The following is a 17831-nucleotide window of genomic DNA, read 5'->3' as shown; positions in this document are numbered from 1 at the left end:
AAGTGGGCACACCCAAAACCTGTCTGTCTGTGTCACTGTGTTATCTTGTTAAATACGATGTTGTTATTGCAGATAGGAGTGAGGGCCAAAATGTGATTAAGTTGTAATGAACTAGAATTACCCTTTAAAGACTAAGTTATTGTGGGCCAGTTCTCTGATATAATGACAAAAGAAAACAAAGGATCTGCTATTCTACCACCTGACATATCTGATCATTCACCATGAAAGTGAAGTTATTTGCAACAACAATGGGGCTGTCACATGGGTCTAGTGCTGTTGTTGCCTCCTGTTGCAAAGGTGCCTGTTTTCCCCTCGGACAGCCTCCCTCCCCTCCCTCCAGCCCTCCTCCCCCGTCCACGTGCTCTCGCTCATCTGGATGGGTATGAGCGGGGCTACTTCAAACACGTGCTCTATGCCACCCTGCCCCCTCTCCCTCCCGCCTTCCCTCCACCACCACTTCTCTTCTCTCTTGCTATCAGCCTATTTCCCTTTGTCCAGCCCATGCTCTGTGCTGTGTGATTTACTCAAGCCTGGGAGACATGTGATCAGTCTGCTGGATACCAAGAACTCCAGGCAGCCAGTGTTTTTGGAGGAGGAGGAAAAGAGGGAACAAGGAAAACAATCTGACACAACCAGCCGACTATCAGGACATTCTGTTCGACGTGAGAACGCTGATTAAACTTAACAGGAATGAGACTAAAATTGAATATTCAAAGACATTATGTGATTCACTCAGCCTTGGAAAGCTGCCACTGTTGAGTTGAAGATGCAACCCACTTTACGACTTACAAACTGTTTAGTTTGCATTTAAAACAGTTTCTAATTATGTTGTTATTTTTTGGCGTAAAAAAATATAAAAACTGCTCAAAACAATATCTGGTTCTTTGATAAAAATGGAAAGTTAAAACATAAGGCGAGAACTTCAAACACCCCAGGGGGTCTCATTTTGGCGGGAAGTGTGGTAAGAACTCGCCGAAGCCTGAAATTCAGCTGAATGTGTTCCTAATGGCAGTCTGGAGCTAAAGGTAATGGTGGCTGTGAACAACGCAAACGCCCCTATCTGGAGCCAGTATTTGGGTTAGGTGAGGGGAACTGAGTCCGAGTCCACCGAAGTGGACCCCGGTAGTGCAAACTAATGGTATTCCTATCAGCCTTAGCAGTACTTGTGTTTATTGCTAATTAGCACATTTTAGCATGCCAACATGCAAAACTAACATGGTGAACTCTAATGATAAATATTATGCCTGAAAAACATCACCCTGTTAGCATTGCATAGCCTCACTGAGCTACTGGCTGGCTGTAGATCTTTAAGCCAGTTCCACACGACACACTAAATGTACACAGTATACGGGGCCGTTCTGTACAATGTGGTAAAAAAAATCATGCAATTATTTTATATTACAATTGTGATAGGATTCATGATTAGTGATAATGATACATTTTGCGTCACAATTTTCATTTTCACTGAAAACACTATTTGTACAATTGTAGGGTCTGTACCAAACAAGAACAACACAATGTAGACCTGGGAATCTCTGCAAGACTGCAGGAATAGTCAGGACTGAATATTGCCGTATGTGCAGCCCCATATACTGTACCACATACCAACTTCTGTTTAATAGGCTACTATTTTTTGCAGTTAGCTTACAAGAAATCAGCATACTTAACTGTTTAATACAAGTAGGAAATGATGCCATGTGTGCACAATGCAGCTTAGTATTTAAGTCCAGTGTGTAGGATTTATGGAATCGCATTGTGTAGATTGCAACAACCTCGCTTCACCCTCCACTTTCAAGTGGCAAGGAGAAACTACGGTGGCAGCGAAATGCACACGGCCCTATCTAGAACCAGTGTTTGGTTTGTCCGTTCAGAGCTACTGAGGAAACATGACGTTTCAACATTGCAGACTACATGGACTGTCTGCAGATACAAACAGCTCATTCTAAGGTAATAAAAAGATAATGATTCCTTTATTGAGGTGCTTATACACTAAAAACACTGAAAACAGAGTTGTACATATTATATTCTGTTTTTACTAATAGATCCTCCTGAATGTTACACACTGAACATTTAATAGAAGTGAATGAGTAATCCAAGGGCAGTTAACCTGTACTGTATTAGCCTCTAGGACAAATACATGCTGCAATACCTAAGATCCTAAAGCCAAGAACCACTTGAGTGATTAGATGTTTTAGACACATGACAATAGATAACATGTTGATGTTCACATGTAAATGGGCCTGTGTCTTCTGTTTTAAATAAACTATAGAAATGCAAATAACTTGTCCTCCTCTTTCCTAGAACCTGAGTTGACCCAAAAAGGCTGCTGATGAGGGGGTTTGAAGAACTTATTTTTATTCCCATATTGTAGAGAATGAGATTTTCGATGTCTTTTTTTATTATAAAGCAGGTGTAGGTGCAACATAAATACTGTGAAAGTATCAAAACGCTCAATCCAAGGAGAAATGCACACAGCCCGTATTCAGAAACTGGGCCTTTAAACGAGCTGTCCCGGACCCTGACCCACCGTCCAAGGTTTTTTTTTGTTTTAGCTTTTTTCTTTTAACACCAGGGGGTCATTCTGTCACTAGATAGCAAGCTACAGGACAGAAAAATGTAGAGAAAACGCTATACAATCATTGGATGTCAGGATGTCACTCTGGGAAGAACATTTGGCTGCCTGGACTGGCAGAAAAGAGAGCTGGTGCTTCAAAGCTCCTGCATTAGAACACTGTGGTTGTCTGAGCTCCCAGTCCGGGCAGTGTCAGCTAATTCAACAGGTTAGCTGACTGAGTTAACTGAACTAATGGAAGCTACACTTAGCAGCAGTTAGCAGCTATAAGAGCCCAAAGAATTGTAAACGAAACCACTTACAGAGAACCAATAAACCCACTCTTCATCTAATTAAAAGCACAAAAATATAACTAAGATTCGGCTGACTTCAAAAATCAGTTTGTTAGAATCCAAACGCTGTTCCAAATGAGAGAAAGTCAACATGACTTGAGAGGAATTTGAATGTTCAAGAGGCAATTAGAGGGGACTAATGCTAAAAGTCATTGCATTTCAATTAAAGGAGTCGCTTTGTGGAACAACTGTAATGAGGAAATTTACAACATCAAACAAATGTCTAAAAATAATACATTGAATGGTTATGGGATGGAAGATCAGGGAGGGGAGCAGGCATTGTAATACCGGACAGGATTTGTAGATTCATTTTGTATTTTGTGCTTGTTTTATTCAGATTATCTGCTCTTGCTGTGTTTTGAATGTTTTACTTTTGTTTGATTTAATTGAGCTGTGCACTGGTGAAAGTTTGGAAGACATTTGGATGCTGGTGAGACGCCATGGTGACACTATGCATGCAAGCAAGTCTAATACTAATAATAGGATGCTAATACAGCTAGCACAAGCAACAACACACAAGACAGAGATATTAAACAGTTTCCAGCCACAATTTATCTACAACTCGGCAAGGTCTAAGGTAATCTCGGCAGAAAGTCTTTTTTGTCTGTCTATTGGAAAAGCAATAAACACAATGACATGTAATTCTGAAATTCCATTTTTTTCCCATGAAGAAAAAAAAATACTTGGGTATTATATAAAATATATGTATTTGAAGGTTAAATGTCACTTTTATAGAATTGGCTTATTTCAATTTAGAATGGAAAATAAATGTCTTCATTAAACAAGTGTTAAGAACTCTATCTGATCGCAATGTATTGCATGGAATGGGATTAAAATGCATCGCCCCTGAATCGTATTGTGGGCTATCTATCTAGATACGTATCAGATCATCTTAGAAAGAAGAGATTTAAACCCCTGGTAAATAACCATCAGAAGGTTTTTAAAATGTGATGATGTCTTGATTGGTACAAAACACCAGTATTTTTCTTTTAACCTTTAACTCTCCATCCAGAGAAACTGAAACTCTCTTCTAATAACATTCAGCTTCATTCATGCAGCTCTGCACATTCACACTTCAGAGCTGCCCTATAAGACCAGTTTACTATTGGAGCAGTGCAGGGCTAAGTGCCTTGCTTAAGGCCATGTCAAGAGTGTTACTCACTCTTTTTCCCCACACACCTTTTCCCTAACTGTGTCCCACAACTCATAACCGCCTGCTCACACATACCGCTTCACTACTTCCTAGACAACAGAGCATGTCATTATTTGCTCATGCCTCATCAAGCATACTTTTATTTGGCCATATTTTTAAAAAAAAATCTACCTTAACTTTATTTTTCAGAATTGAAAGCTAAATTAGTTGTATCTTCAAAATAGGAATTATTAGTGAGTCAATTTTCTTGACACAATGTCAGACTTCCTTTAAAAGTAACCACCAGGCAGCTTGTTATTCACCTTATCATGACTCTTCTTCTCCACAGCAGTTCAACAGCACGTCACAGGCCTTGGGGGCGGGCTGTTATCCCGGCTAAGAGCAGCCAGGCCAAACACAAGTTCCCTAACATGTTCCGAAGTGAAGAGAGAGCAAACAAAATAACAGGGCGGAAACAGCATTCCAAGAGTGCTAAGAATAGCAAACTGGACCCTGTGCTCCCGGCACTAAGTTCACAACTAGTCTTAGGCAAGAAGCAGAGTGAGTCTGCGCACGTAGCCAAAACTTTGCCAGGACAATGTGTGTGCTAGGTGACTTAAAGATACAAATAACAGCTATAACCAGGTTTGAATGACACATCTAAAATAAAGAATAAGTGCAAATACTAATTGAAGGATTTCAGGGATTCAAGGTTATTTTATTGTAATTTACAACACAAGGTTGCAGAAGGAAATTTAGATACAGTTCCCTTCAGGCTAGAAAAATTGATTCATGAGTCATGAAAAATAAAAATATTAACTTTCGCGTTGTGGTTATATTGTTGATGGACTTAGATACTAGGACACGACCACGTTGTGCTATTTCACTGTATATCAAAATATCAAAACGTAACTATGAACCATTTCAATGAATGCAATATTGCTTACAACATACAGTAATCCACACATAAAACAGGTCTGCAAGAGGTGAAAGATAACCTAGATGAAAGAAGAAAGATCTTTTATATACTGTCTTCATTGATTTATCTTTCACCCAGGGAAGGACGTTCATCAACGGAAAGTGACTGTAAAGAGCCCCTGGCTTCAGTTGCTGCAGACGTGTCTGTACTGAGTTTCATTGACTTGCTATCTGGAAAACTGCATCCCCCTGCGCTTTGATAAAAAAAATGGCCAAAGCGGATGCAGCGGTGCTCAGATAAATTGTACCCGGTTCTCCATGCAGTGTCATATGATCTAAACAGCTTTTATCCCACATTTCTAGAGGTTTGACATCTTAAGTGTATACTACAGTATACAAGTGTGCTCTTCTACAGTTGAGATAACAATCTCAGCACAAGGTCCATTGTTCTGGAGCTTTCAATCACATCACACGATCTTCATTAGCAGACAGTTTGCCCAGTTGTCAGCAGTTTTCAACAGCAGTTGAAAAAACTCATACAGTTTTGTATACTTTAGATGAATATCCCCAGCACACACATTGCAGCAGTATAAGTCAACAGCAATGTCTAATAAACACCCACACAGCTAAAACAGTGAGGTTGGAGCAAACCTGAATTACCTTTAATGATACTTTTTCAATATCTGTGCATGGCAACTACAGGTTGGTTAAGGTATGGTTGATCTCTCCATGTAGTGTTTTTTTGTAGTGGCAGAATCTGCCATGGCTGAATTCACAGTACATCATCCAGCTAGAGCTTGAGCTTGATCAGGCCCAAACAATTCAGCCCGACTGGATGCAAGACTGAAGAAATTCTGCGTGAGCTCAAACCAAGCATGAACCACGGAAGCAGTTTTGTATTTCCACTTAAAATGCATAAATGAATTACAGGCTAAAGTAAACTACATGGTGTATATAATGTAGCACAAATCATTATCGAAAATAATAAATAACAAATTCACTTATTAATTACAGTGGCATGAATTAAATATTGATTAAGACTGATTCACATCTGCTAGCTAGCTACCTAGCTGTCCACAGTCTGGACCAACTCAGCTGTGAACAGCACAAGAAGACACTGTAGTAACGTTAACATGACTTACACCCATCAGCCATAACACACCTGGGCACCCCTGTGGTCAGAATGTTGTGCAGCCCCATACCAACAGACTGTGATGCACTGTGTTCTGATACCTTTCTATCAGAACCAGCATTAACTGTTTCAGCAGTTTGAGCTACAGTAGCTCGTCTGTTGGATCGGACCACACGGGCCAGCCTTCACTCCCCACATGCATCAGGGAGCCTTGGCCCCCCATGACCCTGTCTCCGGTTCTTTTCCTTCCTTGGAGCACTTTTGATAGGTACTGACCTCTGCAGACCGGGAACACCCCACAAGAGCTGCAGGTTTGGAGATGCTCTGACCCAGTCGTCTAGCCATCACAATGTGGCCCTTGTCAAAGTCGCTCAAATCCTCACACTGCCCATTTTTCCTGCTTCTAACACATCAACTTTGAGGACAAAATGTTCACTTGCTGCCTGATATATCCCCCCCCACTGACAGGTGCCATGGTAACCAGATAATCAGTGTTATTCACTGTCAGTGCTCGTAATGTTATGGCTGATCGGTGTAAACAGGGACTTCATTTTCTGTGGCAGCAAAAACAACACTAAGCCTTTCAGTAACTATTATACACTACTAGGCCTCACTCTCACACAGCGGCAAAGGCTGCGTTTCATTAGTAGTTCCACTTCCCCTCGTTCACTTACCCTCAGCCCTTGGTATGACGTAACAGCATACGTCGCACGGAGGCCACTTGGAGTTGTAGCGGCAATGACGTAAACTGCAATGCATTGTGGGTGATATCCACCTTGGAGTGACCATCGTTGTTCACTTGCTCCCTCAGCCCTCCGAGGGTCTATCTCACCAAGTTCACTTCAGTTTTCCACACAATTGGAACGACACTTATGATGGCGGGTAAGTGCCGAGGGCAAGTGAACGAGGGCGTGTTGAACGACTAATGAAACGCAGCCACGACAAACCGGCACAGGATACCCACAAGACCACCTTCCTTAAAGGGGAAGACACGGCTGGTAACACACAGGTGCAGTTAGGCTGTGAGTGGATTAAGGATCAGATCCTTTACTTAAGTAAAAGTAATAATATCCAACTTTGAAAATACTCCACTACCAGTCCCAGCCCCCCCCACCCCCGCTGAAAAAAATCCTTTTAAGAGACTATTGCTAAAATACACACCCCGGTTTACATAGGCAATCTGAGTAAGAGGCTAAAATACAATTAAAAATTTCCAGGATATTGTAGATCATTTCCAAGATAGTTTTGGGTGATTTTAATCAAATTCCAGGTGTTGGGATGAGGAGCCAAATCAGAACGGCTTGTTGAATCCCATGTCTTCTGATACACACACAGCCCTTAAAAAAAGGACTGGGTTGATTTATTTCACAGTTTCTGGGTTGGTAGGCACTCCAGATACCCAAATGCACAGGTGTTACCAATGACACTAATTAAGCCTCAGTTCCATTCAGGTCAAACAGACTCAGGCTGCTGCTATTGTGCATGTTGGCTCACTGGAAAGGCTCTGATACACTAAGAGAGAAATGCTGTGCTGCTGCCAGAAGAGCTGCTGACTGAGATTATTCTGAGCAGCATGCATGGGAATAAATTACTATATAATATAGATATAATATCACTTTCCCCCTGATGGTCTGAATAACTCGCTACATATGTCACCAGTCGCTTACCAGTAATAAAGTCGCTAAGTTGGCAACACTGTGAGAGTGAGGGGGCGGGGTTAGGAAAGCTGAGTAATTTTGCCTATACTTGCTTTTAACATATTCAGGTCATAGATTTTCTCACTTTAAGATAAAATAAGATAATAATAAAAAATATATATTAATGCATAGGAGGAACATTTAAGGCATCTACGGCGAATAAAATAAAAACATGTTGTTTTCACCAGCTAACCTTAACCATTAGCTTATCTTTTCACTTGAACTGATGAAAATGTCAGCAATGCAATTATCATATCATCTAATTTGTGGTGAAGGAACATAATTTGTGCGTACTAAGACTCCATTCGACACAGATCGACACAGGGACGAGTGTTAAACCTGGAGAGTGGTTAAGTCAGTCAGTCTTCTCAACCTTTCCATTATGTTAATGTTTTTATTGCTGATGGGAATATTAATTTTATGTTGTTGACATTTAAACATGTAACCAGCTTACCGATTTATCTTGAAAAGAAGAGGACAGAATAGAACGAGAGAGAATGCAGAGGTAGGCAGCGAGAGGAAGCAAATGTTGCAGGGAAGACTGAAACGGTATTCACTTTCTATGTAATTCTGTGCTGTGGTTTCACAGTAGCATTATGAAACTACAACTGCAGACTAGAGTCATTCACAAGACTTGTGTCATACATTGTGTGTGTCTCATATATGACAATAACGTCATCTACTCATTCAAGTGGCCATTTCTTATTATATGTGAGTCTCTGTTGGAAACAAGTATTTCAACAGTGGAGACCATACAGCAGTGACTCATAGGGCATTAACACAACTCAGTATGAACAGACAGTCTTGATGGCTGTGTACAAACAGGCACATTGTGCCACTATTACTCATTACACTGTAAAAAAATTTCAATTTGAGCAAGCCATTCAGGCTGTATTTACACAGAAACTGAAACAAATCCGACTTCCTGTTTTCCCCTTTGTGTTAAGGCCTGGCCACACCAGCATTTAAAACGATAACATTTTGAGGTAAATTCACTTCAAATTCTGAATCCACAAAAGCGCGATGGCAGTTAGGAGACAGTGCCAATAGTACAAACACATATTTTGAACTTATTGAAGTGTTAGCAACTTAACTAAGCAAATGAGCTAGCGAGTTTGGTTTGGAGAGCTATATTTTCCATCTCAAATAACTTTCTACTGAATAAAATGGTGTACAATGGTGAATAAAAGACCTGGGGAGAGTGAACAGTAGAAGAAGCTAGCACTAGCCAGCCGTTAACAAACTTTTTGGTGTGACCAGACCTTAATACAGATTTTATAAACCAGAATGAAAAACATAAAGCTGCACAGTCACATTTTTCAATTCCAGTCTGGTCCCCAAGAATGTGTAGTGCAAAATGATCCAGAGGCATATCATTTGTATTTCAAGGCCCCATCTGAAATTTGTCAGCAATGTCATGAAAATAAGTATATCATCATTCGTTTCAACGCAGTTTGGCTCAGCCAGCTTTAACGAATCCAATGATGAAAAGAAAGAGAAACAGTTATATGATTGGTATGTGAGCTAATGCTTTAAATCAGACAATACTTGTGGCTACTTTTAACCAAAGACTTTTTAAACATGCAGGAGAAGCTTAGTTTAGGTACAAAAACAAATGTGACATCTTTTATTCTTACTCTGAAGCTGACAGCAAGGTCAAACAGACCTTGCTGTCAGCTCATATTGGTATCAGATATGGGTTGTGTCCTAGAATAGATTTGAATAGTCATCCAAAAGAATCAGACAGAAGCAGTAAAGGCCCGCAGTGTCAACAGAGCCACAGGCAGTTATCAGTGTTAAAACTGTATTTTTCTGAAAACAAGTGGAACTACAAGTGCCAGTAGGGATATGATCTCACCAACTCCTTATACCAAAGCAACAAAACAGATCATTTTCCAAAATGACCTATGTGACTGTGCCAGGAAGAACTCTGACCTGCTAGACCTACTCTTGTATGTGGTTATGTTTAGGCTTGAAGTACTTGTTTAAATTTGGGAAAACCTTAACTTCAAATGGTAACTAGCTGGCATTTTCCAACCTGGACCCTATTTTCCCATTTGTGTCTAAGTGAAAAGTTAAGTACTGCAATATTACAAGTATAACAAATTTAGCAGCTGCTAAACTGTGTGCAATGTAAAGCTTATGAGCAATTGCACAGTGTCACTTCACATGCATTAACAATGCTGGTTTTTGCAACTCATAGTCTCAGGTTGTTATTTGAAGACATCCATAACGGTATGGAAAGGATCCCTACAGAGATATATCTTTGTGTGAAATAGTAAGATCATTTTTGTTTAACCAGAAACAGCAGTTGTATCGCTGTGTTCAAAGCCACCAGACTCAATTGAAAAAAAAAGTAATTTTACATCATAACATCGTAACACTTCATTTAAACATGACAGAAACAAAATAAAGCTCACTAAAACCTTGGTTTCTCTTTCTACTGACTGTGGTTTGGTTTAAACAAACCCTTAATTCACAGAGTCAGATGTGAAAATATCGGAAGAGAAGCGAGACAGATGATGGGTAGCAGGAAGGCAGTGGGGAGAGAATATTTTCTCTATTGCATACCCGATCCATGCACACATGGCTAAGAAACAGGCTGAGAAATCATGTTTTTCTAATCCTCTAAAACAATTACCTGAACCGCTTTTCAGGTACAGGCCTTCATGATGTTTCACCAAACATGCCACATGCAAGCTGCGATTTGCAACATGAAATAATTTCCTGTCGCTCATTTTGACACATTTCACTAATCAAAACACACATCATACTTGCGATCCAAGCATCAGCTTGTGAGAGCCCTCCAGGACTGACAAATTTATCTGCAACTTAGGGTGCAAATTGCTTTTGTGAATCCACCCTGAGGCTGCTAAAGTTACTTAAGTGCATGTACAACATACTGAATGTCCTGTTTTTTTCTTGATAATCCACCTTGCTACAGTTCTCAGTGGAACTGCTTTCTTCCAAGGATAGAATAGTTCCTATTAAAGTGTTGACAGTGTATTTTCTGCTTTTTACAGAGTAATCGGGACATGGTTTCTGGGAAAAGAAAGCACTGCATTCGCTTCCATTGTATTGCATGAAGGCAGACATTTCTTGGATGGATGATCAAAACCTGGACAAATGAAATCATCTGCATGGCTAGATATTACAAAAGAGGCAAATCTAAAAAAGGTTTTAAATTGTAATATATAATATACAATATGGCAAAACCCTCCAAATATTAGTTAAAGAGAGTTCAGGTTGAAGAAAATCAAAGCTGATTCACCATAAAGAATAATGTAACAATGTGATCCTCAATATCTGATAAAATACTTCAAGATGTAGAATTCTCAGTATGTCTCTTACTCTGAAAGGGGAAGTCGTTTGAGAGACAAACCACTGTTACATCAGTTTCCTGTTGCAGCTTCGTGTTCAGTTGCGTTGTCTTACATTTACACTGGCAGCAATGTCCTCATGTTTATCTGCAGCCTCAGCATGTGAGACGATAATAAGCAAAGAGTTAACAGGATCAGACCTGATCTTGGCAGGCAGGACTTGTAAAGGTTGTCTAATGGGGTAAGAGGGGTTGGGATGGTGGTGGGGGGTGGGTGTTGTTGGCCAAATGGAACCGCTGGAGCACAACACAGCTCACACCAAGAGACCCAGGAATCTGAGAGCCGGCCCTCCCCCTCCCATGCAAACACAGGCATTAGTGGAGAAACAGCACCTCAAGCACACATGCATGAACGGACGTGGTTGCACACACACAAACACAGACTAATAAAACAACATATGCTCTTGTTTCTACTACCTGGAGCAGCAGGTGGGACGCCCCTCCCTACTGAGTAGTATAAGAGGAGGGAGAGGAAAGAAGAGAGGAGGCCCCCTCTATTGTTGGACACACAACAAGGAAGTGAACACTGTGGTTTGACAGATGAGGCTCATAATGTCATTTTTGTCCAGTGCTGATATGATGGGTAGAAAGCACGTTGATCCATCACATTTTCATTGTACTCTAATACTTTTCAAAAAGCCCAATTCTAATGCATTTTAATCAGGTCAAATGCTACATATTATTATTAGGGGTAACAGTAGAGGTTTAGTGTCCCAAGATCTTTCTACCTTGACAAGAACAGACTACTGGAAAGAAGTTTTTTTTATAATAAAACTGCTGCAAGAAGAGGTGCATTAAAAAAATCTTTCAGCAAGTGGCAGCTTCAAGTAAAAATGTTGTTTGGCATGCCAATGGCGCGAGTCTTCGGGTGGCAATATCAAATCCATTTCGTCATCCATTTCTGCTTGTCCAAAACTGATAAAATGTGCCTCTAGCAGCATTAAATGACACATGAAAAGCTTAAAATATGTAGCTGGGACATGCAAAAGGTCCATGCTGTGCTATTTATACGCAATCCCATGATATCACGTTAATATGGAAGTCAAGCAGACATGAATGTCTTGTTACTCAAGGTAATTAATTTAACTTTACAGTATTTGTAACCAACACACAACATAGTCAGAGACGTGGAAAGCTTTCCCTTCTCCACCATCCAGCCCATGTAATGTGACCGTGGGATAGGATTTGGGGATTGGGGTTAGATTTTGTGAGATAAAGTTTTTCAACATTATTAAAAAAAGATCCCTTTTCAAATAGCATCCTAGCCTATAATTGATAACATTAAACCATGTGGGATTCCAGCGTTCAGCTCCACAAATATCTTATGTGCATACCATATAAGACACTGCAGCCGAACCCAAGTCAACACACCAGCTAATTAGCAGAAAGCATTTAGCCCCTCGCTTTCACTGTTTGCCTACAGAATAAAATAATAAAATATGTCCTTACAGTGGCACTTAGGCAGTTCATATCGTATAAACAAATGTGAAAACACCCATAATCCTCTAATTTATCATATATCATATCATAAACAGACTAACATAACAGTGTAATGAATATGCCACTCATACGGCTCAATGACTTCAGAAGCCGTTTTTGTCAGATAGAAACACATTTTTACTGTACCTAAAAGGCAATTTATTCCAATGACCTTTTTACAAATCTATTTCGCGGCGCTCTCTGTCTGGATGAGGGCTAGTGGCAGAGCGGGAGCCGCAGCGCGAGCAGCGGTCTGTTGTGATTACCTCGTGTGTGGCTCTGCCCTTCTGCTGGCAATAATTGCCTTTTGGAAAAACTGCATTAATCATGTTGTGACAATACATAAATCCCTTATTGGAATAAGCATACAATGGAGAGACAGTCAGCGTGAATGGACAGGGGTGGGGGGGAAGGCTGCGGGGGCGAGAAGAACAGGGAACAAGAAGCAGTGAGTAATATGAAACCTGGACGTATACGCTGTGAGGGGGGGGAAACAAGAAAATGAGTAGGCTTGATCGAAAGAAAGAGAGACAAACAAGGCAGAGAGAACGTGAATCAGTGCTGTTGTTGTGTTGTTCTAGCAGTTGCACATAAACAAATTACATCCATCCTCCTACCTTTGCATAGAAGCTGTGGTCATTACATAATGTGGCACGCAGTCCAAAGACACAATAACATTGGCTCAAGGCTGTAAAAGATTAGTATGCTGGACCTCTGAGTCATGATATAGATGGAGCGCAGCCTATGAGTAATGATCGATAACCAAGAGTAACTGTTTCATTGGTTAACTGTCAGAACACATTTTCTGTCTCACTCGGACCAGCAAGTAATCCTCAGACAAGCAGACGAGGTCAAATAAGCTGAGTAGTCTGAGGGGTTGTCACATTATTACACGCAGCCATGTCTAACAGCACTTGACAGCGTTCAACAAAGCAGAGCAAGGAATGAGTGATGTGTTGTCCAATAGCATGGAGAAGAAGAAACTCTCTCCAACATGATACAAAAGTGTGCTGTTATTTTGCCTTTACACTAGCTTTTACCTGAAATCTGCGCTGTATTCAGATCTGAGCAATACTGTATCATAGAAGTACTACAAGGCATTAAAAGGTAGAAGTCCTGCATTTTAAAATTGCACTTATAGGGTTATATACAAAATTCACTTGCCAATAGATGTCGTAACAGAGCACCAGCATCTCGGACCAAAACAATGGCCGCTACAGCCAACCAGACTCAAACCAGTAATTTCACCAAGCAGATAATTGTAAAAACACTACAAAACAAAACTCTGGTTTGGTCAAAAGTCAACCCTTAATTCACAGAATTAGATGAGAAAATATTTGTGAAATGTGCTGCTATGTAATGTTAGCTAATCCTTGGGGACAAAGTAAAAAGGTGTCAATGTACGTCCACTAAAGGTTTATTTTTGCAACTGAGAGGCTCGTATTGTTATTCCGTCTGACAGCATTATGGAAAAGTATCTCTACAGAGATAAACCTTTTATTTAACCAGAAACAGGTGTCAAATTAATATCACTCGCCATCAGATAAAAAGCGTTCATTTTTCATCGCATATCATCATAACATTATACCTTGGACAGAAACAAAATAAAACTCATCAAAATCGTCTTTGTTAGTCTTTTGACTGTTCCAGCATTCACCAATTCTGATTTGGTCAAAATAAATCCTTAATTAACGACGTAGATGATAAAAACAGCAGTTTCAGTCCCTCTACTCAGCTGCACACGGAGCAGACCGCTCTGTAAACAAACCACAGAGAGGCTGCGATAGCAACACAGGCAGAGTGAGACACCATGACCCCACTATATCTTTACAGAGTGGTTTAATGCTATATTCATGTTTTAAATCTCATAAATACCCTTTAAACAAAAAGTTGGGACATTTTGAGAAATATGCTCACTCACTTCCCGAAATAAAAGATACCACTCTGGTATATGTACTCATAAATATAGTGCTTGAGTCAATGTACATAACTTCCACCACTGGAAATCTGCACCTTGAAAAATCATGAATCCAAAGTCCAGCTGTATTTGGTAAAATAAACAACATAAGCCAGAATCAAGCAATGTACTCATCACTGCTGAGAACAACGGCTCCTTCTAAATAAATGGAGGAGGCAGAGACTGCAGATCAAAACACAGTGTCCTCCCAACAGAAAAAACACAATGGTCAAGTGAATCGAGCATTAGAAAGAAAGACTGGAAGTCTGGCTGACTTTAGGGGCCCCAAAAATAGGACACATTCCTCTGCAGCAGAGGGTGTGTGTGTATGTCAACAGGAATACATACCAGGCTCCTGCTGAGGGGGCTTGACTTTCTCCACACGGGGAGGGAGGCCAAAACAAAAGGACTGGCTGGTGTGTGCTCGCTCTGGAGCTGGATGGAGGTGGTTTGATTTCCATCATGCTGCAAAGAACAAGGTATCATGTTTCAGTGAGAGTACTATAGCGATTGCACTAAGCCAAATTGTATCTTGTACTTTTGACCAATGCAAATGAGGTCAAAGCTGATAAATAAATAAATCACAAACACTGAATTGACTGATTGACTGATTTCATACTTTTTGTAGGATTTCTTGCATAAAACAAATGTCTTATTTTACCTCTGAAAAGGTGTGTCCAAATATGCTTTGTATGTAATCTCCAGCTATTGAAAATTGTAATTTCCATAAAATTCACCAGGACATTTCTTCCTGGGTAAAGTTGGGGTTTCTCCCATGTTACCATTCTGTCACTTTGAATGTTTTGTTTTATTTGGTGGAAACACTGATGTGTCATCATATTTTTGGTTTCGGCTCCTAGTGGGCTTGTGTAATCCTGTCTCCTAAAAATAACATTTCTATACTACTAAGTGGTTTTGCCTAATACATTTTGAGGGGAATGTAATTGCTGCATGGATTATGTTCACTGACAGTTGTTTTTTTCCAGGCAATGAGGCTGTTTCTTTTATACCCATATGGATCTTTTGTATAATTGTCTGTCTCTCATTTACTTCAACTGATGCCTGCACAGGATTTGGGAAGAGTGCATGTGTTGGCTGCTCTGTGAGTTTCTGTGGCCCATGCTCATAAGACCATGCAGAGAAGTATCTTTGGAGAACCAGTCTCAGGCTACAAAAACACTTTGGTTAAAGCTGTGCTTATCAATATTTTATTTTAACAATGGATCAAATGACTATGTGTAATGTGAAAGGAGTTGCTTGTAGTGACAAACCCAAAGAAACCAAACTCTGCAGCTCCGCTCAGCTTTATGGAGCTTTTTAGCTTTTTGTTTTGGTTTCACCCCCAACAGATTTCACTCACAGTAGGAAGCTTTATTCAGCAGAAAACCTCTAATAAACCTGGATGTATGAAAAGGCCATAGTTCTTCACCTTCACCACCATAACAGCTCAACGACATGTCTGATGTTCTCAGCTGCCCCCAGGAGGCCAAATATTTGCAACTTTAAGCTTAATGAAAGATTTAATTCTGGTTCAATCGTAAAAACTTAAACACGTCCCATCTTGTGCTTCAAGTCAGGGTTGACTTTATCAGAACCTAAACATAACCATAGAAACATTCATCATGCCTCCACGAGCAGACATTAGCTGCATTTCCACTTATTTCTATGCGCATTTTGAAGTATCACATTAGAAATTGCATTGCATTGCAAAAGATTCTGAATAAGTTCTGACGTAACGACATTTAACTTATATGACTGATTCATAACTGTTTCCACTCCGACAGTCTGCTCATCGCTCCCATGGCTTGCACAGGTATAATGTAACCCTCCTCACGTTAATACATGAAACAAAGAGAGTGTTTATTGATACACTTGAGATTTGTGTAAGCAAAAGATGTAGTCAGTAACAAGTAACAGTGACAATGTCAATTAGAAGTGTCGATGCAAGTGTATTCTACAAGACAACAGAACAATGTGACCGTAGGAAAGAAAATGAAATGGAAAATGGAAAGAATCCTGCTAATTAATCCCCATTTATACTGAATGTAACTGTAATCTAATTAGATATTTTTTCAGTAACTGTAATGGATTACAGTTACCTTTTTTGTATCCAAATTTTTCTTGTATCCTTAGTTACATGTAATCCATTACTATAAAGTATAAGTAATGACATTCTGGTGTAAAGGATTATTTATTTATTTATTTATTTATTTATTTATTTAATTATATATTATTATTATTATTATTATCATTATTATTAAATAAATGAAAATGATTCATGATTAATAACCTTCAATACTGCTGTTTTTGAGATCCATATATTGTGAACAGATCCTCCGCAGTGTAATAAGATTTTTTTTTTTTTTTTTTAAACTGTTAAAAGGATTTTTCTCAGTTGTGTTGTGCTGGCTGTTCTTTAAACAGAAATCTTTCAGTTAAGGGTGAGGATCGTTACGGATTATAGTGCAAGGGTAATGAAGGCAGGCGGCGGTGGAGTCTCTCCAGGATACAGCGCGGCGGGCAGGCTCGGCTGAGCGGCGCTCTGCTGCTCCGGTGGATCAGTGGAGGTAGTTAGTGAATGTTTCTTTGCACAGTGATTAAGGGGGAGGACCAATAGCAACAAAGGAGACGGAGAGGACGGTAGCTCCTCCTCTCCCTATCTCTCCCCTTCTCTCTGTGCTTTATAGATGCATATAATCCCTGAGTTGACCCAGAAAACAAACTCCTCCGACTGCCGAGACGCCGCAGAGTTTGAATCCGCCGCAGGGCTGCATGTAGCCGGAGCATCAGCTGGAGAAACAAGCCCGGCACTGATCCAACTTCTCCGTACGGATTCTACATTAATACATCGGGGTAGGTGTCGTTTTCTGTTACTCACGAAACAGGTCGAGAGGCAGCACTTTCCCTTTGTACTGCTCACTGTTTTATAATTTCTCTACGGAATAAAAACGGGCTGCTTGGATTGGGCTGCGAAATCGCTCCTATTCCACCTTGTCACTTTGCGCACTTGCAGCGTTATTGCCCATTATATGAAATTGTTGCGTTTTTACGCTCGAAATAATGTCCAACAGCCCACATGCACTGTCCTCGGGGACAAAAAAAAGAGGTTTCATGCTTGTGTAATAATGCCAGCAATTATTATCCTCCCTCAGACTATCTATTTACAAAGTGGCATTTGGCTGAATGATAATCCAGATCTGCAAAAGAAGCTCCAGAGATAGGGTGTAATTAGG

At 40.1% G+C, this 17831-nt stretch overlaps 1 protein-coding gene and 1 long non-coding RNA gene across 3 annotated transcripts in view; one reads left to right on the top strand and one right to left on the bottom strand.

Annotated features, from left to right (window-relative positions):
- The window catches only part of LOC127357944 (uncharacterized), a 130174-nt gene that overhangs the window by 103994 nt on the left and 8349 nt on the right, over positions 1-17831 (bottom strand). Inside the window, exon 2 of the long non-coding RNA XR_007882328.1 lies at positions 14947-15063. This is a non-coding gene — a long non-coding RNA (uncharacterized LOC127357944). The remainder of the gene's footprint in view (positions 1-14946; positions 15064-17831) is intronic.
- Positions 17260-17831, top strand: part of cited4a (Cbp/p300-interacting transactivator, with Glu/Asp-rich carboxy-terminal domain, 4a) — a 5479-nt gene continuing 4907 nt past the window's right edge. Inside the window, exons 1-2 of one of the 2 annotated variants that reach the window (XM_051390556.1) lie at positions 17260-17405; positions 17731-17769. In XM_051390556.1, coding sequence (XP_051246516.1) covers positions 17286-17405; positions 17731-17769 — 159 coding nt within the window. In that variant the 5' untranslated portion in view covers positions 17260-17285. Of the gene's footprint in view, positions 17452-17730; positions 17770-17831 lie in introns of both variants that reach the window. The other variant, XM_051390554.1, reaches the window with a different exon arrangement.

Source organism: Dicentrarchus labrax, unplaced genomic scaffold, assembly GCF_905237075.1.
Source record: "Dicentrarchus labrax unplaced genomic scaffold, dlabrax2021, whole genome shotgun sequence".
NCBI classification, from domain to species: domain Eukaryota; kingdom Metazoa; phylum Chordata; class Actinopteri; family Moronidae; genus Dicentrarchus; species Dicentrarchus labrax.
This window is presented reverse-complemented; position numbering and strand designations above follow the sequence as displayed.